The sequence below is a fragment of the Carcharodon carcharias genome, chromosome 8 (assembly GCF_017639515.1).
Source record: "Carcharodon carcharias isolate sCarCar2 chromosome 8, sCarCar2.pri, whole genome shotgun sequence".
Classification (NCBI taxonomy): Eukaryota; Metazoa; Chordata; class Chondrichthyes; order Lamniformes; family Lamnidae; genus Carcharodon; species Carcharodon carcharias.
The window spans coordinates 170,287,209-170,309,591 of NC_054474.1; the positions used below are offsets into that span (position 1 = coordinate 170,287,209).

Genomic DNA, 22,383 nt, shown 5'->3' on the forward strand with positions numbered 1-22,383 from the left:
GGCTTCTAGAGGTCTTTAAAGGTACTGCTAGTAATCTAATCTTTTATGGTGAAGCAGCTTTGGCAAAGTGTAGTAGCGGCCTATTAAATTCTTTGAGGCATTTACACTACCCTGTGCGGGCCTGTGGGAGCTTGTTGCTAACAGAAAGAGCAGCTACCTCTTAAAACATTTGAATTTTCTCATTGCTTTGCTGGAGGCATTTGGGGCTCATGGCAGTGTACTGATTCCCAACCTTCATTCTGAACAAGCATTGACCCTACCCCACAAATAACTGTCCCACCAGATTCAAAGATATTGGGGGGAATTTTAAAATGGAACACCTCCATTCCCAGTGATTTCCCCATTTGAACACTACTGGTTTTAGTGGACAAAGAGGCACCTGCAGTGAAGCTGTAGCAGGATCTTCAATGTTAACTAGGATCCTATGGTGTACATCGGGGCCCAATGGCATTCCTGTCAGAAGGCCACCAAAAAGCCATAAAGGCCATTGTAGGTAAAAGACCCTTCCCCATAAAGACCTGACTTGTTGCGGATGGCCTTCTTGGTGCCATTGGGTGATCTTCATCATGAGCATGCTGCCACTCTGCCCAAAATGAGAACAGTTGTCTAATGGCATTTAAACAAGGTCTGCCAGTTAAATTCTGTCAGGCTTCCAATGTAGACTTCTGCATATAAATGCCATCTGCTTCTGCTAGAATTCTCAGAAAACTAAAATCAACACTATTGAATCTGAAATACAACTGGGTTCAGTGGAGATCAAAAACAAAAACAGAATTACCTGGAAAAACATCAGCATGTCTGGCAGCATCGGCGGAGAAGAAAAGAGTTGATGTTTCGAGTCCTCATGACCCTTCAACAGAACCTTTTCTGTCGAAGGGTCATGAGGACTCGAAACGTCAACTCTTTTCTTCTCCGCCGATGCTGCCAGACCTGCTGAGTTTTTCCAGGTAATTCTGTTTCTGTTTTGGATTTCCAGCATCCGCAGTTTTTTGTTTTTATCTCAGTGGAGATCAAGTCAGGAACATGTGGAATGCATGCAGCCTGTCTTATGCCAGGGCTTTTGAGATGATGAGGAAATAGCCCGAGTTGGTTGTAAACATTCACAAATAAAGAGCTTTGGACAAAAAGATTCCATGAAAACAGTTTTTCTTTTAAACCTGAACCACCTATGAGAAATATTTTGTTTTTAAGTTGGGCTTCTAGTGCTGGATTTTTGTCTGGAAGTGGATGTACGTTTCAGTTTGCAAATGACCACACTTAAGGTTTTTTGGAGAAAATCCAATTTTCCTCTGCATTCCCAATCCCGTGCTATTTTCCTCTGGCCTTTTGCAGATTGGGAAAGCCTAGTCTATGAAATGCACACCTGCCCCTGTTAAGGTCAGGTTTCCCATTTTAGATGGGGGTGAAAATTGGATTTCCTCCCACACGCCATTTTTGCCTGGTGCTGTGGGGCTTTGAAGCCCCATTAAAAGCACACCAGGTTTGAGAGTTTGTGAAGAAAACAGGCTGCGGAAGAGTCTGGAACATTCTGAAAGGTAGATTTTTACAGCTTCAAGTATCATTATTAGACTCTGTATTGTAATGTAGATGTGATCCTTGAGTCGGAGCCTGAACACATGGCATCTGAGTTTGTCAGAAACAGAAAAAAAGTGAATTAAATATTTCTGGAACATTGTGATTGTTCAACTTAGTAAAAGGCAAATAGAAGCTAGAATTTGATGAACTCATGAGGCAAAAAAGCAAAACACTGAACAAGACAAGTCTGCAGGCAGCCATAGTTTTAAAAAAAAAAGTTCAAGCTGAGCACTGTTGCCATTGTTGGTGAGCCCACCAAAACTGGCAAGTACAGGAAATCCCTTTGTCTCTGAGTGAATGTTGACACCACCTTGAAATTTAGACTGCTTAAAGCAGAACATACACTTTTTAAATCTTGAATATGGTTCAGAATTCCACACTTCCAAGTCAATTTGGACTAATCCAAGACCCAGATCAATCACAAAGTAGGGGAAAAGATTCTTAAGATCCAACATCACTCCAGGTTTAATTAAGAAGTCAGAAGAAGAGCAGGTGAACACGCTTCTTTACTCAGTAGGCCTGACTGCAGACATTATTATTGCAAGACGGAATTTACGCGCAATATTCGAAGAGGTGCTAAAATCATTCGACACTTATTTTAATCTAAGAAGCAATAAGATGTTTGAAAGAGCTAAATTCAATAAGAGAGTCCAACAGCCAGGGGAACCTGTTGATTCATTCATCAATGATCTGCACAGGATGGCAGAAGGTTGTGAGCACGGAAATTTAAAATCGGAACTCGTTAGAGATGGAATGGTAGCAGGAGTAGCGGATGTCGCACCCTCTAACCTTCCGCAAGAAAAGGGAAATTTAACTCAGGAAAAGGCAATGCTGGTAATTAGAACTCCATGAGCAGCACATTTTAAGGGGAGAACGTAAATTGTGGTGCAGAGGCCAACCCTCAGTCCAGCTAGTTAAGCAACAAAGGCATGGACAGTCTATGTCAGGGAAAGCTATACTTGAACCGGCCAGCAGAGTGACCACGCCAATGCTGTGGAGCGAAGGGCCCCACAGGTGAGATCATTGTCCTGCAAATTTCAGCCCAATGCTTTCAATGCAACAGGATTGGATACTACAGTAAATTGTGCAGGCCAAAACCCTGAAATGTATAGAAGGTCCAAGGATCATCTATGATGTGGAAACTGCAAGCCTGGAAGAGAGACAGCCATGTTTCTTGGGTGAGGTCAAAGATCTTGGTTTCTCATTTTGAAATGTGGATGTTTCAGTCAATGGCCATTTAACAAATTTTAAATTAGACACAGGAGCCAGTGTAACAGTCCTGTCAGACAAAGAGCCATGGCTAAAAGATCTCTGGCTTCAAACAACAGACACGCCACTCTATGGGCCTGGAGGAATCTGACCTCCAGTGACAGGCATAATTCTGGAACCACTAAGATATGGCGGCAAACAAATCTTTGAGCTGATGTGTGTCATCTTTAACCAGTCTTTCTCTCTCGAGCAGAGATGCCTGTGTAGCCTTGGACTATCTTAAAATGGCAGAAGATGTCAAGATAGCCACTGTTGTTCATCATACAGAACTTCAAGTACCTGAGTACTCAAATAAAAACTGACTGGGACTTCAGCTCTGAATTGTCTTCTCTCTTTGCAGAGCAGGGTTGTTCATTCTTGTTACAGGCGCTGGAAAACCTACAATGACGAGACCACCAGGAGGTAACCATGATGCCTCCAATGGAGGATGTAAAAAAGCAGTCCAGCAGTCCAATGAGCCTCAACCTCCGGCTCTGACGACGGTACAGCAGGTCAACACTGCAACCACCCAACATATGCTGTAACTCCCAGCCAGCATGCCAATGCCACAAAAAATGCTGGAACCTGCTAGCAACTGTCTGTTGCAAACAGCGAAAAGCAGAAGTGAGTGCACTACTAAACTCATTCTCGTCACGGGAATGCTCTTCCTCAACCACCAAGAACAGCGAGGTGCCCCACACAACGATGGAAAGAGTGAAAGAAGTGACAAGGAGACTGGCACAATGCTTCTACACCCCACAAGAAACGACTTAGAGTAGCAACCACCGATCAACGCAACAGCCAAACACGACCAGGTGTGGTTCAGCACAAAGGAATGGATGAAAAGGTACCGAGATGCCAGCTCAACCTCCACACCAACAGAAAGAATCAACAACGACAGAGTCTACTACTCCTCCGACAATAGTGTGAACAAGATATGGAAGGATTACAGGTTGCCTGAACCTTTGAAGGAGTTGAAGTGGGGAGATGGGTTGGTGATAAAGTAATAATAATGATAAAGTAGTAATAACAATGTAAGATATGCAAGAAACTAGTATAACACTAAATACGTTGGATAAAGACTTATGGGAGATTTGATATAAGGGTTTAGCTTATACAGGGTGAATGTGGAACTGAGTATGATACCACCCACACAGTGATGTAAGAGAACACGTGACCTGCAGCCAGGGTCAGCATGATGTTGGATAGAGCTGTGTGCACAGAGACACTTCTAGCTTGTATCCTTTACTGCAGGGGTGGGGAACTCCTGGCCCAGGGGCCAGATGTGGCCCATTTCACTTTGTCACCCAGCCCACGGCGAGATTTCAAAAAATATATCTGAGAAAACAATTCTGAAATAAATAGTCATAGAACAAAGAAAACAGAGTCTACATGAATTAATAACTCACTTGCCAACAATTTCATGCAAATGTTGCCTTTTTCAGCAAAATTTGTTCATGAGAAGTGGGCGTCGCTGGCTAGGCCAGCATTTATTGACCATCCCTAATTGTCCATGAGAAGGTGGTGGTGAGCTGCCTTCTTGAACCAGTGCAGTCAGTGTCGTGTAGGTGTACCGATAGTACTGTTCAGGATGGAGTTCCAGGATTTTGACTCAGTGTAGGATCCACGATATATTCCCAAGTCAGGATGGTGAATGGCTTAGAGGGGAACTTCCAGGTGGTGTTGTTCCCATCTATCTGCTGCCCTTTTCCTTCTGGGTGGTAGTGGTCGTGGGTTTGGAAGGTGCTGCCTAAGGAACCTTGATGTGTTTGTGCAGTGCATCTTGTAGATGGTACACACTGCTGTCACTGTTTGTCAGTGGTGAAGGGAGTGAAGGTTTGTGGAAGTGGTGCTAATCAAGCAGGCATTTTTGTCCTGGATGACGTCAAACTTCTTGAGCGTTGTCGGAGCTGCACTCATCCAGACAAGTGGAGAGTATTCCATCACACTCCTGACTTGTGCCTTGTAGATGGTGGACAGGCTTTTGGGGAGTCAGAAGATGAGCTACTTGCCACAGAGTTCCTAGCCTTTGACCTGCTTTTGTAGCCACAGTATTTATATGGCTAGTCCAGTTCAGTTTCTGGTCAATGGTAACCCCCAGAATGTTGATAGTGTGGGATTCAGCAATGGTAATGCAATTGAATGTCAAGGGGCAATGGTTAGATTCTATCTTGTTGGAGATGGTCATTGCCTGGCACTTGTGTGGTATGAATGTTATTTGCCACGTCAGCCCAAGTCTGGATATTGTCCAGGTCTTGCTGCATTTGGACATGGATTGCATCAGTATCTGAGGTGTTGTGAATAATGCTAAACATTGTGCAATCATCAGTGAACATCCCACTTCTGACCTTATGATGGAAGGCAGATCGTTGATGAAGTGGCTGAAGATGGTTGGTTCTAGGACACTACCCTGAGGAAGTCCTGCAGTGATGTCCTGGAACTGAGATGATTGACCTCTAACAACGACAACCATCTTCCATTCTGCTAGGTATGACTCCAACCAGTGGAGAGTTTTCCCCTGATTCCCATTGACTCCAGTTTTGCTAGGGCTCATTGATGCCATGCTCGGTCAAATGTTGCCTTAATGTCAAGGAGGGGGGCAGTCTCACCTTGCCTCTGGAGTTCAGCTTTTTTGTACATGTTTGAACCTAAGTTGTGATGAGGTCAGGAGTTGAGTGATCCTGACAGAACCCAAACTGAGCATCAGTGAGCAGGTTATTGCTAACAAGAGCCACTTGATGGCACTGTTGAAGATCCCTTCAATCACTTTATTAATGATGGAGAATAGATTGATGAGGCGGTAATTGGCCGGGGTGAATTTGTCCTGCCTTTTGTGTACAGGAAGTAACTGGGCAATTTCCACCTTGCTGGCTGGATGCCTGCATTGTGGTTGATCTGGAATAGCTTGGCCTTGGGCGTGGCAAGTTCTGGCACATAAGTCTTCAGTACTATTGCTGAAATATTGTCAGGGCCCACAGCCTTTGCAGTATCCAGTGCCTTCAGCTGTATCTTGATATCACGTGGAGTGACTCTAATTGGTTGAAGAGTGGCATCTGTGATGTTGGGGGCATCATGGATCATCCACTCAACTCTTCTGGCTGAAGATTGTAGAGAATGCTTCAGCCTTACCTTTTTGCACTGATGTATGGGGCTCCTCCGTCATTGAGCATGGGGCAATTTGTGGAGTCTCCTCTTCCAATGAGTTTAATTGTCCACCACCATTCATGACTGGATGTGGCTGGACTGCAGAGCTTAGATGTGATCCATTGGTTGTGGAATTTCTTGGCTCTGTCTGTTGCTTGCTGTTTGGCACGCAAGTAATCCTCTGTTGTAGCTTCACCAAGTTGACACCTTATTTTTAGGTATGCTTGGTCCTGTTCCTGGCATGCCCTCCTGCACTCTTCATTGAACCGAGGTTGATCCCCTGGCTTGGTGGTAATGGTAGAATGGAGGATATGCTGGGCTATGAGGTTACAGATCGTGGTTGAGTACAATTCTGCTGCTGCTGATGGCCCACAGTGCCTCATGGTTGCCCAATCTTGAGTCGCTGGACCTGTTTGAAATCTATCCCATTTATCAAAGTGGTAGTGCCACACAACACGATGGACGGCATCCTCAATGTGAAGATGTGACTTAGTCTCCACAAGGACTGTGCGGTGGTCACTCCTACTGATAACTGTCATGGACAGATGCATTTGCAGCAGGCAGGTTGGTGAGGATGAAGTCAAGTATGCTTTTCCCTCTTGGTCCCATAGACCCAGCCTAACAGACATGTCCTTTAGGACTCGACAAGCTTGGTCTGTGGTGGTGCTACTGAGCCACTCTTGGTGATGGACATTGAAGCCCCCCACCCAGAGTACATTCTGCACCCTTGCCACCCTCAGTGTTTTCCCTAAGTGCTTCCTCCAAGTGACGTTCAACATGAAGGAGTACTGATTCATCAGCTGAGGGAGAGGGATACAGTATGTGGTAATCAGCAGGAGGCTTCCTTGCCCATGTTTAATCTGATGCCATGAGACTTCATGGAGGCCAGAGTTTATGTTGGGCAACTCTCTCCTGACTGTATATCACTGTGCCACCACCTCTGCTGGGTCTGTCCTGCTGGTGGGACAGAACATGATCTGTAAGGTATGATTCTGCGAGTGACTATATCAGGCTGTTGCTTCTCTAGTCTGAGATTCGGCTCTTCCAATTTTGGCACAAGCCCCCAGATGTTAGTAAGGAGGACTTTTGTATGGTCGACAGGGCTGGGTTTGACATTGTCGTTTCCGGTACGCAGGCCGATGCCAGGTAGTCTGTCTGGTTTCACTCCTTTTTATTGACTTCATAGCAGTTTGATATAACTGAGTGGCTTGCTAGGCCATTTCAGAGGGCATTTAAGAGTCAATCACATCAATATGGATCCGGAATCACAGGTAGGCCAGACCAGGTGAGGATGGCAGATTTCCTTCTGTAAAGGGGTAGATTCTGCGCCCTTGCCACCCTCAGTGCTTCCTCCAAGTGGTGTTCAACATGAAGGAGTACTGATTCATCAGCTGAGGGAGAGTGGTTAGCTGTTGGCTAGGCCAGAAAACGTTTGCTGCTTCTATACGTCTTTTAAAAATGCTGCACAACAGAATCATCATGTGTTGCTAACTACTTTGAAACACGTTGAAACCAAACAAAATACCGAACCAAGCAACATGTGCTTCATTGCTGAGCTATTTGTAAACGAAACATAATCTACGTGGCTGAGAAGCCAATATTTTGCTATAACTTTTTCTAATTCCAATCTAGCTCAAGACAATCTCCTTGTGAAGACACCCAGCAGAGGGTAAATGCAAGGCAAAATAACAGTGAGTTCCCCCCACAGTGTTGCCTTGCGGCCTGTTAAGTGGCATGGCTGTATGACTGTTACTGAGATAAGCACATATATCACCACGTTCTGTCATTTACTGGTTTCCCAACTTGCTTCAAACACCTAAAGTCATTGATTGAGAGTCAAGGGGAAATATGTTTCAGTACGCTGCACTTGCAGTTCTGCTAAATAATAATACGCAAATTTAAAATTCAACAGGCACTCGGTAATTTCAGAAGTTTTGTATATCATAAGTTTCCTTGAACAAATTTTTCCTGTCCCATTTTCTAATATTTCAAATATTGTTTTCTAAAGCTAAGAACAGTGTCTGGGGTGAGGAATCAGCGACGGATAGACTGACCATAAGTCAATTAGGAGTGTCAGCACTCTGATGGATGGTCTGGTAAAGCTCTGAATATTCTCAGAATTGTTGGCATCCTAACAAAAACACAGTGTTAGAATCTCCACTTGCATCAGGATGGCTTTAAACTAAAAAAGATGGGGTGAGGGATCAAGCTTGGGTAGAGGTAGCAATTCAAGGTGTAGAGTCAGTATAGGAGAGCAAAGTAGCAATAATGGAAATGAGGGTCAGGGAATAGCAGGAAGGGACAGAGAAATAAACCTAAGAATACATCAACAGTCAAGACTAGATGTTACAAAGGTAACAAAAAGACAAAATTGAAGGCTCTCTATTTGAATGTGTGCAGTATTCATAACAAAATAAATGAATGATGGCCCAAACCGAAGTAAATAAGTATGATTTGATAGCAGTTACAGAGCCGTGCTGCTGGACGACAAAGATTGGGTCCTTAATATTGAGGGGTAATGACATTCAAGAAGAATAGGAAGCTAGGTATGATGGAGGGATAGCACTGTTAATCAGAGGGCATTGGTGCAATAGTTAAAGATGACCTTGGTTCAGGAGATCAGGATGTAGAATAGGTTTGGGTGGAGATTAGGAATAGTAGGGGATAAAAGTCATTAGCAGAAGTGGTCTACAGGCCCCCTAACAGTAGCCACAGTGTAGGACAAAGTATTCGAGAGAAAATATTGTGTGCTTGTGATAGAGGGACAGCAATAATCGTGGGCCATTTTAATCTACACATAAAGTGGAAAAATTGACAGTAGTAGCCTGGACGAAGAGTTCTTAGAATGCTTTTGAGAGGGTTTCTTAGAGCAGCATGTTCTGGGACTAACCAGAGAGCAGGTTATATTAGATTTGGTATTGTGTGGTGTGACAGGATCAATTAGTGACTTCAGAGTAAAGGCACCCCTAGGTACCAGCGATCACAATATGATTGAATTTTACATCCAGTTTGAAAGGGAGAAGAGTGAGCCTAAGACTAGTATTTTAAACTTGAGCTAGCTTAAGTGAACTGGGATACTAGGCTAGAGGATAGATCAATAGAGAAGCAATGGCAAACATTTAAGTGGATATTTCAGAGTATTCAGAATAAGTACATTCCTATTATAAAAAAAAATTCTAAGGGAGGACCCACCATCCGTGGTTAACTAAAGAAGTTAAGGAAAGCATCAAACTTAAGGAAAAAACTACGCAAAGATGAGGAGCAGGACAGATGATTGGACAGAATATAAAGAATGGCATAGAATGACTAAAAGGTTAATCAGGAGAAAGAAATTAGAGCATGAGGGGAAGCTAGCTAGAAAGTAAAAACCAATGGCAAGAGTTTCCACAGGTACTTAAAAAGAAAAAGGGTAAGTAAAGTGAGTGTCATTCCTCTAGAGAATGACAGAGGGGAGCTCATAGATAATAAGAAAATGGTGGAAGAAATGAATTAATATTTTTGCTTCTGTGTTCACTATAGAGGATACAAAAAACATTCCAGTCATAGCTGCAAATCAGGAGGTGAACGGGAGAGAGGAACTTGGTAAAATTGAAATCACTAGGGTAAAGGTATTGAGCAAATTGATGGAGCTGCGGGCTGGCAAGTCTCTAGGTCCTGATGGATTACATCCTAGGGTTGTATAAGAGGTGGCTAATGAGGTAGTCTATGCGCTGGTGTTAATTTTCCAAAGTTCGCTAGATTCTGGAAAGGTTCCATCGGACTGGAAAGTAGCAAATATAAATGTAATTTATTCAAGAAGGGAGGGAGGCAGAAAACAGGAAACTATAGGCTTGACCTCTGTCGTGGGGAAGTTGTTAGAATTGATCATTAAGGAAATTATAGCTTGGCACTTAGAAGAGCGCAAGGCAATCGGAGAGTCAGCAAGGTTTTGTGAAAGGAAAATCACGTTTAACTAATTTATTGGAGTTTTTTGAAGGAGTAACATGCGCAGTGGATAAAGGGGAGCCTGGAGATGTACTATACTTGGATTTTCAGAAGACATTTGATAAGGTGCCACATCAAAGGTTATTATGGAAAATAAAAGTGCATGGTGTAGGGGGTAAGATATTAACACGGATAGAAGATTGGCTGGCTGGCAGAAAGCAGCGAGTATGTATAAATGGGTCATTTTCTGATTGGCAGGATGTGACGAATAGAGTCCTACAAGGGTCTGTGCTGGAGCCTCAACTTTTTATGATTTACATCAATGACCTAGATGAAGGGAGTGAAGATGTGGTAGCTAAATATGCAGATGACACAAATATAGGTAGGAAAGTATGTTGTGAAGAGAACTTGAGGAGGTTGCAGACGGATGTAGATAGGTTGAGTGAGTGAGCAAAGATCTGGAAAATGGAGTTTGATGTGGGAAAATGTGAAGTTGTTCACTTTGGCAGGAAGAACAAAAAAGCAGAGTATTACTTAAATGGAGAACGGCTGCATAATTCCGAGGTGCAGAGGGATCTGGGTGTTCCAGTACATGAGTCACAAAAAGTTAGTATACAGGTACAGCAAGTAATTAAGAAGGCTAATGGAATGCTATCCTTTATTATGAGAGGGATTGAACATAACTGAAGCATAACATCCTTACTTTTATGCAGGGCATTGGCAAGACCGTACCTCGAATACTGTATGCAGTTTAGGTCTCCTTATTTAAGAAAGGGTGTAAATGCTTTGGAGATGGTTCAAAAGAGGTTTACTAGATTGATACCTGGAATGAGTGGGTTGTCTTATGAGGAAAGGTTGGACAGACTGGGCTTGTTTCCACTGGAGTTTAGAAGAGTGAGGGGTGATCTGATTGAAGTGTACAAGATCCTAAACGGCCTTGACAAGGTGGAAGTCGAAAGGATGTTTCCTCTTGTGGGTCAGTCCAGATATAGGGGACACTGTTTTAAAATTAACGGCCACCCTTTTAGGACAGAGATGAGGAGAAATCTTTTCTCTCAGGGGGTTGCACGACTTTGGAACTCTGTGCCTCAGAAGGTGATGGAAGTGGGGTCATTGGATATTTTTAAGCAGAGGTAGATAGATTCTTGTTAGGCAAGGGAATCAAAGGTTATCAGGGTTAGATGGGAATGTGGAAATCGAAACAGAAGAAGATCAGCCATGATCTTAGTGAATGGCAGAGCAGGCTCAAGGGGCTGAATGGTCTACTCCTGTTCCTATTTCTTATGTTGTTATGTTTCAGTTCATTTCAGTATTGCTATCCCAGTATTATTGAAAATGCCTACATCAAGCTTCTGAATATCTCTGCGCTCAACAGTTAACTCAGGGAATAACACATCTATGAAAAGCACATTTCTTTCAGGAGTTCAAGGAAGTAACTATTGTAATTAAATCAGTTAATCTTAAAGGAAAGGTGCTCACATCAGAAACAAAGACTCTTATAAGGTGACCTCCATGGATGGTTAGAAGTTTCCTCGCAGTGTTTATTGTTTGAGATGATTGAATGTTTGCTTCTCTGCTCACCCTTGCCAAAATTTCCCCCAGGGTAGAATAAGATTGCCCCTTCACTCCCTCCCCCTCTCTCTGTGTTAACATGGCCTCAGCTGAGTGGTTAAAATTTTATTCTTACTTAATATGATAAAGAGAACGCCTCTGTGCTGTTCTACCATTAACGCTCTGTGTTTCTGGTTCTAAGTTGAAAATCCAGAACTCAATAGTGCCTTATGAACCTCTAAGCCGTTTACCCGATTGTCAATTTTTTTTTAACCAGTTCAAGGCTACGCATTGCCTGATGGGAGATCCTGTGATATTCCCACTGTTAAACAGGATGGTTTTTTTTTTACCATTTCATTGTCGTTCATGCAGACCTGTTTTGCTCTTTCAAAGTGACCCTGTCCATTGCTGCCACTTTCCTGTAACACCATGGGGATTGACCTCAGGGCCATACTCTCTTTGGAGGATGAGAAAAGGAGGACGCCAGGGCATGTCGGAGGACCTGCCCAGAGCCTAACCAAGTTTAGTAAGGGAGGCAAGTTCAGACTGTGCCATTTTTTTATTATTCGTGGGATGCAGGCGTACTGGCTAGACCGGCATTTATTGCCCATCCCTAATTGCCCTCGAAGGTCACCACCAGCAGCAGTCACAGCCCACAGTGTTTATGCCTCTGGTGAACACGGTAGTGGTGGGCAGGAGATTTTGGAAGCTGCAGTAATGCAGCCATTGTGAATGGGGTAGAATCTACAATAACGAGGCTCATTAATGCGATGGCTAAGCTTGCTTTTCCTTAAAGCAGTGGGTGAGTTGAACATTTTTATATTTTCTTAAAAAAAATTAAGTTAGTTTTTATGTGTGTGTGGCCCACAGCTGATTTTGTCTCTGTGTGAGTGCCCTTGATAAGAACAAGGTTCCCCACCCCTGCTTCACTGTATATTTTTAAATAGTCCTAAGAGTCAATAAAGACTTACAGTTAACCTGCTTAAGATAATAAAGACTTCATTAAGACCTACCGAGAAGTAACCAACACCTTACATTGACCAGCCTTGTGTATTTGCTCATGTGCATTAGTGTTTTTCCAGTGGACTAAGCACTATAATGCAATGAAAAATGTTTGTCAACCTGTGCTATCATCTTTTCTACTTTGATTTAAATTACTCTAGCAGAAATAAACCAGGTTTTGACGCTTAAAAAAGTACTAACTACCTACTCCCTTTCATTGCTTGACAGTCATTCTGCTTTGAAATTGAAATGAGCACCTGTTGTTCTTTCCTTCCCAGAGGGCAGTCTGTTGTTTGGACAGCTGTGGCCATTATCAGTGCTTGGCTGAGTTTCAAGTGCAACACTGTAGGTGTTCCATTCATCTGAGAATCAATGATAGTTTCAAGAAGTTGTAGTAGCAGGTTGTCCCTTTTGTGGTGCCTGGTTTGTTGACAAACCAATAGGATTAGAAGTATTCTATGGCAGAATACATTTTTTTTCAGAGTTAATGAAATGGAGGTGTTTATTTTTTCCCAATAAATATGTTTGCCCTTGATATTGCATGGAATCTGAGGAATGTACATAGTGCATATTGGGTGAATGACTATGGAGGATATGTGGGGTATAGAGATAGAATTGGGTGGCATGGTACTCTGAGGGGGCATGGGGACATAGAGGTGGCATGCGTGATCTGCAGGGCCATGGGTGGGTGAGGAGTAAGAGAGTTGAGGGTTGAGGTTTAGGTGGCCTTTAAACAAATTTAGCAGCTGGGATGCTTTGTTGGAAAACTAAGGCCTGCCTCCGCAACCACGCTGCTCACGCACTCCAGCATGGCTCGGAAACTGCACTGCGCTTCCGACCCTGGTATGAAAAGATAAAATGATACATGAAGTCACAGATGTCAGTTATGCAGTTTGCAAGCCGTGAAAATGCACAGGTTGGGTTTCCTGAGCCTAGAGCAAGATTCGATCCTTAGTATTTAGACTTTAAAAAGCTGTTCAGTACAAAAATAATGGACTTGAACTGTTTGCCATTCTCTTCAATAGTAGTCAGCTGTGTGTTTTCTTGGCATTAGCAAAGCACTTAATACAATTCTGTGAACAGGAATTCCTGGCTTGCATTCCAAAAATTCCTGACAGTATAGGGCGTTTTAAACTTTGTCACTCTTCCAAATTCTTTTTAATTTGCCAGCAACATCAGTTATCCTGTTACAATATCCTCTGCAACTTCCAAGGAACTAGTCTGCCTTCCCAGAGTGGAACCAGAATTTTATAAAGGGGTTGAGGCAAAGATTAATTTAGCTTTATTAAATGTCACTGCTTTATTGACCTATCTAGATTCCATGTGGTGGCATGGTACATGACTATGGTAGCAAAGAGGGATTAAAGCATTCTCCCCTGTGGTTCTGCTTCTCACAGCTGGCTTTTAGCCTTGTTCTGTTTAAGGAACAAGGAAAGATTGGGAGAACTACCTCCACCTAAAGTACTCACTGCATATATTGTTTTCTGACATGAACATAAATCAGAAGGGCAATTTCTCCATTTCAATGCGTAAATCATCCTTTGTGAGAAGTTTGCAGCTGTAGCCACTCTGATAGCGTGTCTTACATGGGCAGCCAAAATCCAATCTACAGCAGCTCCATTCAGTGGGAGGCATTACTTCCTACCTGTGTGGAGGTTGAGCTATGCAGCATTTAAGTTTAGTACCATTTAATAATAGTTGCATATTGCCTATAAGCGGGCACTGTTGATTTTCCTTAAGGGTGTCCCAAGCCTCCAAATGGTATAGAGTATTAACTCCTATTTGAATGAATGAAGCTGTTCTATGAATAAAATGAGCCTGTCCCTTCCAAACAAGCCACATGATTGCTGCACTCTGATGAATATTTTGCAGCGTTGCAATCCATGATATGGAGTGTTTGGTAGTTCCTGTCAGATCTGCAACAACAGGCAGTTCCTGTCTGACCTGCAGCAGAGGCCACTGGAGCGTTTTGGACAAAGACATAAAATGGTAAACTGTATAAGCAAAACATGTTTCCTAATAAGGGATAGGTGCTTTTTACAGTTTTCTTAAATTAATTAAATGTGTGGGAAATTAATTTTGGTTGAGAGCTCTGAGAATTCAGATTATTTTGGAAATTAAATCATTCATGGTGCTCAGTCTTATTTTAAAAGTGTGAGAGCCTTGATTTGTCTTTAACAATAAAAATCATTATTTTTACTTTCAGGATGCCAGATTTATCAAATGTACCTAGTGTTCTATTCTTAAATAATATAACACAGGAAAGAATCATTTGATATCACGTATACACAAAAGATGAGGGCCATTGAGAAATGGAAATTTGTGGCAAACTAACACAAACACTTTTGACCTTGAAATTACATTGTGAGATAAAATTGAACAAACCCTTAATGAGTTTATTTGATATTCTGTTCTCTTCAGTTTTAGCTGAGGTGTTTAACCCATTTATTTTAAACAGTTTAATACATCCTCTAAAATAACTGAGGAATTTCAAATAAGTGAAAACACCAATACAAAAATGTAATTTCAGGATCTTTATCTCTTCCTTGTATTTTGCCAGCTATCATTACTCTTCACTGTATACTTGAAATTTGATGCTACTTTATTTTAGAATCTGCAAATCCCATTTGTGTTCTGTTGTGAAGTCTTAAATGAACTTTCTGTCAATTGTTTTGATGAGCAATTTGTGTTACTGAGGTTAAAGAGCTTGAAATAGGAGGCCTGTACTGATGGACTTTTGACCTATCTGTCTGACAAGACACTAAACTGATGCCACCTCTCAGTTGAATGTAAAAGATTTCATGGGACTGTTTGAAGGAGCGGACGGGAGTTCTATCAAGATCAACATTTATCTCACAATCTATACCATTAAAAAAGTGCTGTTTGTGGGATCATGTTGTGAGAAAATTGGGAGCAAAAACCCTTTTTTGAAAGAAATTTCAAAGTTAGTTTTGCATGTTGGGCATCTCATTAGAAAACCTCTGCTTCTTGTTAAATATAGTGTCAGTTTAGCATAGATAATTAATTTTTTCCCCTTGTATTCGATATCATGAGTATCCAACAGTTAACCGGAATAATGATTTATAATCTTTGGGTTTTTTGCATTCTCAATTATAAATAAAGTTATAGAGTAAATTCTGGAACATATTAAATTGCTTATCATATTTTGATAAGAGTTTGAATAATGCATGCTGTTTTAGATTTTCCAAATGGACATGCACCCAACTGGAATTTGGGTGATGTGTAAACTGCATGATCCAGCTTCATTGTGCTGACTCCACAATTTCTATGCTTAAGATGGGTAAGTTTCAGGCTTAGAAAATCCGATTGCGAGTTCCCCCACTTGGGTGGGAAATTGTGAAATTGCAGGTTTTGAAGGCCTTCAGAAATGTAAAAGGACATAAATCATTGAATTTAAAGTTGAAGACAGGAGGAAAGTTTTGGCCTAGAATATCTGGAAGGAGCCTAGTAGACTTTCTCTGATAGGGCAGTGCAGAAGATTCTTGAGAAAATCAAGGAGCAAAGGGACCCTCTTGAGTGAATGCCACAGAAACTTGAGAAAAATTGCTCGGGGGGTGGGGGGCGAGGAATGGGAGGAGGTTGCTTCTGATGTGAATGCCACATCTACAACACCTGCACATGGAAACAATGCAGCAAAACTTCATTTTCACTTTCATGACTTCACTGAACTAAAAATCAAGTTGGTTCTATAATCAGCAGAAAATCTGTTCTTATGCTTTTGCTTCCCAGCTCTTGCAAGTTACCACCAATCTCCTTGCCAAGTTAGCATAAGTATGAGAGCTACTATCAACTCATGTTAATGTGATATACTAAGTATGTATGGCTATTTTTATTTATTTCATCTCAGAATGTTTAATTCACTTGCAAATTTACCATGAATGTCAATGAATCTCTTGTCACCTGGAAATGTTCCTTCAGTCAGCTTCTGATAAGCAGCCTCCAGATATAGATTTCTGAATAATGAATAACATTTTAAAAGGGTTTAATGTGTGCTAATAGAGAATGAGACACTGTGACATAAAGAAAGAGCATTCACTCCTGTGTAATTCAATCTAATGAGATTGCTACTTGTACAAGTCATCTCACCTACTATGGAACACATACTGCCACTTGGGTATTATTGCATGTCATCTCAACAATTGAAACTTATCACTTCCAAACTACCCTCCCCTTTTTTTGTGATAGGAGGGAAAGGGATCCTTGGAGAGTGCCAGAGATGGTAACTTTGGAGGGTGGCTACCACCTAAGGGTTTGGGATCAGCTTTTACTGCTCTTCCTTCATGTCCTAGTCTCTCACTCAATCGATAGCAAAGCATATACTGAAGCCATTTACCATATCACTCTTTCTGCTGAAAACTATATGGGAGCTGCTTAATGGAACATCAGTTTTACTACCCTCCTCTATCTTTTGTGAGATGTCAGATGATGGCAAGTCAGATCCTAGGACAACTCACCATAACAATATTTCACAGAGTGCGTTGTCACTTTGTATAAAGCACCAGCAATTTCAGTGTATGGGCTAGAGGAGCATGTATGTGAAACACATTGCATAAGTAAGCAGGAGCAGATGGTGCCAAGTGCTCATCCAGGTACTTTTTAAAGGATGTGAGGCAACCTTGTGATTGACCCTTCACCTAAGGGGAACAGCTGCTCCCTATCCACCCTGTCCGTGCCCCTCATAATCTTGTACACCTCAATCAGGCCACCCCTCAGTCTTCTCTGCTCCAACGAAAACAACCCAAGTCTATCCAACCTCTCTTCATAGCTTAAATGTTTCATCCCAGGCAACAACCTCGTGAATCTCCTCTGCACCCCCATCAGTGCAAACACATCCTTCCTACAATGTGGCGACCAGAACTGTACACAGTACTCCAGCTGTGGCCTCACCAAGGTTCTATACAACTCCAACATGAACCCCCTACTTTTGTAAGCTATGCCTCGATTGATAAAGGTAAGTGTCCCAAATACCTCTTTCACCACCCCACTATCATGCCCCTCTGCCTTCAGAGATCTATAGACACACACGCCAAGGTCCCTTTGTTCCTTAGAACTTCCTAGGGCCATTCATTGAATACTTCCTTGCCAAATTACCCCTTCCAAAGTGTATCACCTCACACTCTTCAGGGTGAAATTCCATCTGCCACTTATCTGCCCATTTGACCATTCCGTCTATATCTTCCTATAGCCCAAGACACTCAACCTCACTGTTAACCACCCAGCCAATCTTTGTGTCATCCGCAAACTTAGGAATTCTATCCCCCACATAGTCATTTATGTCGTTTATATAAATGATGAATAATAGGGGATCCAGCACAGATCCCTGTGGTACGCCACTGGATACGGGCTTCCAGTCACTAAAGCAACCTTCTGTCATCACCCTCTGCCTCCTACAACTAAGCCAATTTTGAATCCACCTTATCAAATTACTCTGTATCCCACGTGCATTTGCCTTCTTTATAAGTCTCCCATGTGGGATCTTGTCAAAAGCTTTGCTGAAATCCATATAAACGACATCAACTGCACTACCCTCATCTACACACCTGGTCACCTCCTCAAAAAATTCAGTCAAATTTGTTAGGCATGACCTCCCTCTGACAAAGCCATGCTGACTATCCCTGATCAAACCTTACCTGTCCAAGTGGAAATAGATTCTCTCCTTCAGAATTTTCTCCAGTAGTTTCCCTACCACGGATGTGAGACTCACTGGTCTGTAGTTCCCTGGCTTATCTCTACAACCCTTCTTAAATAGCAGAACCACATTAGCTGTTCTCCAGCCCTTTGGGAACTCCCCTGTGGCCAGAGAGCAATTAAAAATTCAGGTCAGAACCCCTGCAATCTCCTCCCTTGCCTCCCTCAGCAGCCTGGGACACAAATCATCCGGACCTGGAGGTTGTCCACTTTTAAGCCTGCCAGCATCTCCAATAGCTTGTCATTCCCTATATCAATTTGCTCAAGAAACTCGCAGTCTCTCTCCCTGAGTTCGATACCTTCATCCTCACTCTCTTGGGTGAAGACGGATGTGAAGTATTCATTCAACGCTCTAGCGATGTCCTCTGGCTCCATCCATAGATTGCCCCCTTGGTCCCTAATGGGCTCTACTCTTTCCTTGGTTACCCTCTTCCCGTTGATATACTTATAGAATATCTTGGGATTTTCTCTACTTTTACAAGCCAGAGCTTTCTCATATCCCCTCTTTGCTCTCCTAATTGCTTTCTTAAGTTCCACCCTGCACTTTCTGTACTCCACTAATGCCTCTGCTGATTTGCTCCCCTTTTACCTGCTAAAAGCCTCTCTTTTCCTTCTCATCATATCCTGAATATCTCTGGTCATCCATGGTTCTCTGGGCTTGTTACCCTCCATGGGGGTCATGGGAATCATTAGAGCAGGAGGCTCCACGTCCCAGGGATGGGGTTGCAGGCAGCAAAGACTTCATTAGTGCCCCCTCCACCATTAAATGAACCACCTGGAGGGGTTTCCTCTCTGCTCTGAGGGGCACACAGGCTTTGCATTTAAATGTACACTTCCAAGGGTGCCTCCATGTTGAGGCACCTTCATGGTCATCGATCTACTCAGCAGTACCCAGCTCTCCCAACGTGGCTGCGGAGGCACTAGAACTGCCGGCCCTCTGATTTGGGCAGCAGGATCAATAACCTGCCTGGACAGTGAACTCGGGGTGACCAGTTAGGAAGCTGCCTCCTGGAAGATTGCAATGCTGGTCTCACTGCTGGTAAGTGCAGGCTCAGGATTCTGGGGTATTCAATATTTCAGAAGGACAGAAGAATTGGGAAAGGAGGTGGGGTAGCATTCTTAGGAGGAAACCAGTGCAATAGTGAGGAAAGCTATTGGCTCAGAAAATCATGATGTGGAATCTGGGTAGAAATCAGAAACAACAAGGGGCAAAGAACATTGGTGGGGGTTGTCTGTAAGCCCCGAACAGTAATGGAAATGTAAGGGAAGGCATTAAGCAGGAAATTAGAAATGCATGCAATAAGAGTACAACTGTAATCACGGGTGGCTTTAATCTACGTACAGATTGGCCAAGCCAAACTAGCAATTATTACTGTGGAGGAGGATTTCCTGGAGCGTGTGCGTGGTGGTTTTTCAGACCATAATGTTGAGGAACCAACTAGAGAGCAGGCTATCCTAGCCTGGGTATTGTACAATGAGAAAGGATTATTTAGCAATCCTGTTGTTAATTATGAAAGAAAACTAGCACAAAATGTAAAAACTGATAGCAAAAGCTTCTACATAAAAGGAAAGAGAGTAGCTAAAATGAATGTTGGTTCCTTGGTGGACGAGACTGGGGAGTTAATAGTGGGGAATGCAGAAATGGCAGTGACGCTTAATCAATATTTTGCCTCAGTTTTCACAGTGGAGGACACTAGTACCACTCCAATAGTAACAGGTAGTGCAGAGGGTATAGAGAAGGAGGAACTTAGAACAATCACCATCACTAGAGAAAAAGTACTGAGCAAACTATTGGGATTAAAGGGTGACAAGTCTCAAGGACCTGATGGCCTACATCCCAGGGTCTTAAAGGAAGTGGCAGCGGAAGGTAGTTGGCTATCCAAAATTAAAAACAGAATTACCTGGAAAAACTCAGCAGGTCTGGCAGCATCGTTGGAGAAGAAAAGAGTTGACGTTTCGAGTCCTCATGACCCTTCAACAGAACTAGGTGAATCCCAAGAATCTTTGGGATTCTTTTCTTCTCCGCCGATGCTGCCGGACCTTTTGAGTTTTTCCAGGTAATTCTGTTTTTATTTTGGATTTCCAGCATCTGCAGTTTTTTGTTTTTATGGCTATCCAAAATTCTCTGGATTCTGGAAATGTTCTAGTGGATTGGAAAAATGCTAATATAACACCCTTATTCAAAAAGGGGGGGGAGGCAGAAAGTAGGGAACTATAGACCAGTTAGTTTAACATCTGTCGTTGGGAAATTGTTGGAATCCATTATTAAGGAAATAGTAATGGGGCATTTGGAAGGTCAAAATGCAATCCATCAGAGTCAGCATAGTTTTATGATGAGTAAATCATGTTTGACTAATTTGCTAGAGCTCTTTAAAGATGTGAGAAGCAAAGTGGATAATGGGGATCCTGTAGATGTTGTATATCTGGACTTCCAGAAGGCCTTTGATAAGGTGCCGCACAAAAGATTAATACACAAGATAAGATCACAGGGAATTAGGGGTACTATATTAACTTGGATAGAGGATTGGCTAACCAACAGAAAGCAGGGAGTCGGTATAAATGGGTCTTTTTCTGGATGGCAAGCTGTAACTAATGAGATGCCACCGGGTTCGGTCCTTGGGCCCCAACTATTTAAAATCTATATTAATGACTTGGATTCGGGGATAGAAGGTACTATAGCTAAATTTTCACCAAAATAGGTGGGAAAGTAAGTTGCAATGAAGAAATAAGAAATTTACAAATGGATATGGACAGGTTAGGTGAATGGGCCAAAATTTGGCAGATGGCATTTAACGTGAATAAGTGTGAGGTTATCTATTTTAGTCGGAAGAATAAAAAGGCAACTTATTATTTACATGGAGAGAAACTTCAGAATGCTTCAGTGCAGAGGGATCTGGGTGTCCTCATGCATGAATCACTGAAAGCTAGTATGCAGGTACAACAGATAATAAGGAAGGCAAATGGAATTTTGGCATTTATTGCTATAAAGGGATAGAGTATACAAATAGGGAAGTGTTGTTGCAACTGTGCAATGCATTGGTGAGACCGCATCTGGAATACTGTGCAGAGTTTTTTGGTCCCCTTACTTGAGGAAGGATGTAGTTGCACTGGAGGAAGTTCACTGGATTGATTCCAGAGATACGGGGCTTGTCTTATGAGGAGAGATTGAGCAGTTTAGGCCTATACTCGCTAGAGTTTAGAAGGATGAGAGGAGATCTAATTGAGGTATATAAGATGCTAAAGGGGATGGACAAAGTAGACGTGGAGCAGATGTTTCCACTTGTGGGGCATTCTAGAACGAGAGGCCATAGTTTTAGGCTAAGGGGTGGTAGATTTATATCAGAGATGAGGAGGAATTACTTTTCTCAAAGGGTTGTGAATCTGTGGAATTCACTACCTCAGAGTGCAGTAGATGCCAGGACGCTGAATAAATTTAAGGAGGAGATAGACAGACTTTTTAATTAGTAATGGGTTGAAAGGTTATGGGGAAAGGGTGGGAAACTGGAGATGAGGCCAAAATGAGATCAGCCATGATCGTAATGAATGGCGGGGCAGGCTTGAGGGGCTGAATTGCCTACTCCTGCTCCTAGTTCTTTTGTTCCCTTGGGGAAGAGTGACCATAAAATGATAGGACTGCTCTTTAGGATGGAGAGTGAAGAAGTTGAATCTGAACCTAGGGTCCTGAAGGGACCACAAGGGTATGAGGCACAAGTTGGCAATGATGGATTGGGGAACCTTACTAAAAGGTTGACAGTGGATATGAAAAAGCTAATATTTAAGGAACATATGCATGAATTACAACAATTATTCGTTCCTGTCTGGCGCAAAAATAAAACAGTAAAGGTGGCTCAACCATGGCTTACAAAAGAAATTAGGGATAGTATTAGATTCAAAGAGGAGACATATAAAATTGCCAGAAAAAGCAGCAAGCCTGAGGATTGGGAGCAGTTTGGAATTCAGCAAAAGTAGACAAAAAGATTAATCAAGAAGGGGAAAATGAAGTATGATAGTAAACTTGCAAGGAATATAAAAACTGACTGTAAAAGCTTCTATAAATATGTGAAGAGAAAAAGATTAGCAAAGACAAACATAAGTCCCTTACACTCAGAAACAGGGGAAATTATAATGGGGAACAAAGAAATAGCAGAGGAATTGAACACATATTTTGGTTCTGTCTTCACAAAAGAGGAGACAAATAATTTCCCAGAAATGTTAGAGAACCAAGGGTCT

The 22,383-nt window shown here is 42.3% G+C and overlaps 1 protein-coding gene across 1 annotated transcript in view; it reads left to right on the forward strand.

Annotated features, from left to right (window-relative positions):
* Positions 1 to 3,227: 3,227 nt before the first annotated feature.
* LOC121281537 (nuclear receptor subfamily 6 group A member 1) overlaps positions 3,228 to 22,383 on the forward strand; it is a 170,652-nt gene continuing 151,496 nt past the window's right edge. The window contains exon 1 of the mRNA XM_041194486.1: positions 3,228 to 3,326. Coding sequence (XP_041050420.1) covers positions 3,228 to 3,326 — 99 coding nt within the window. The remainder of the gene's footprint in view (positions 3,327 to 22,383) is intronic.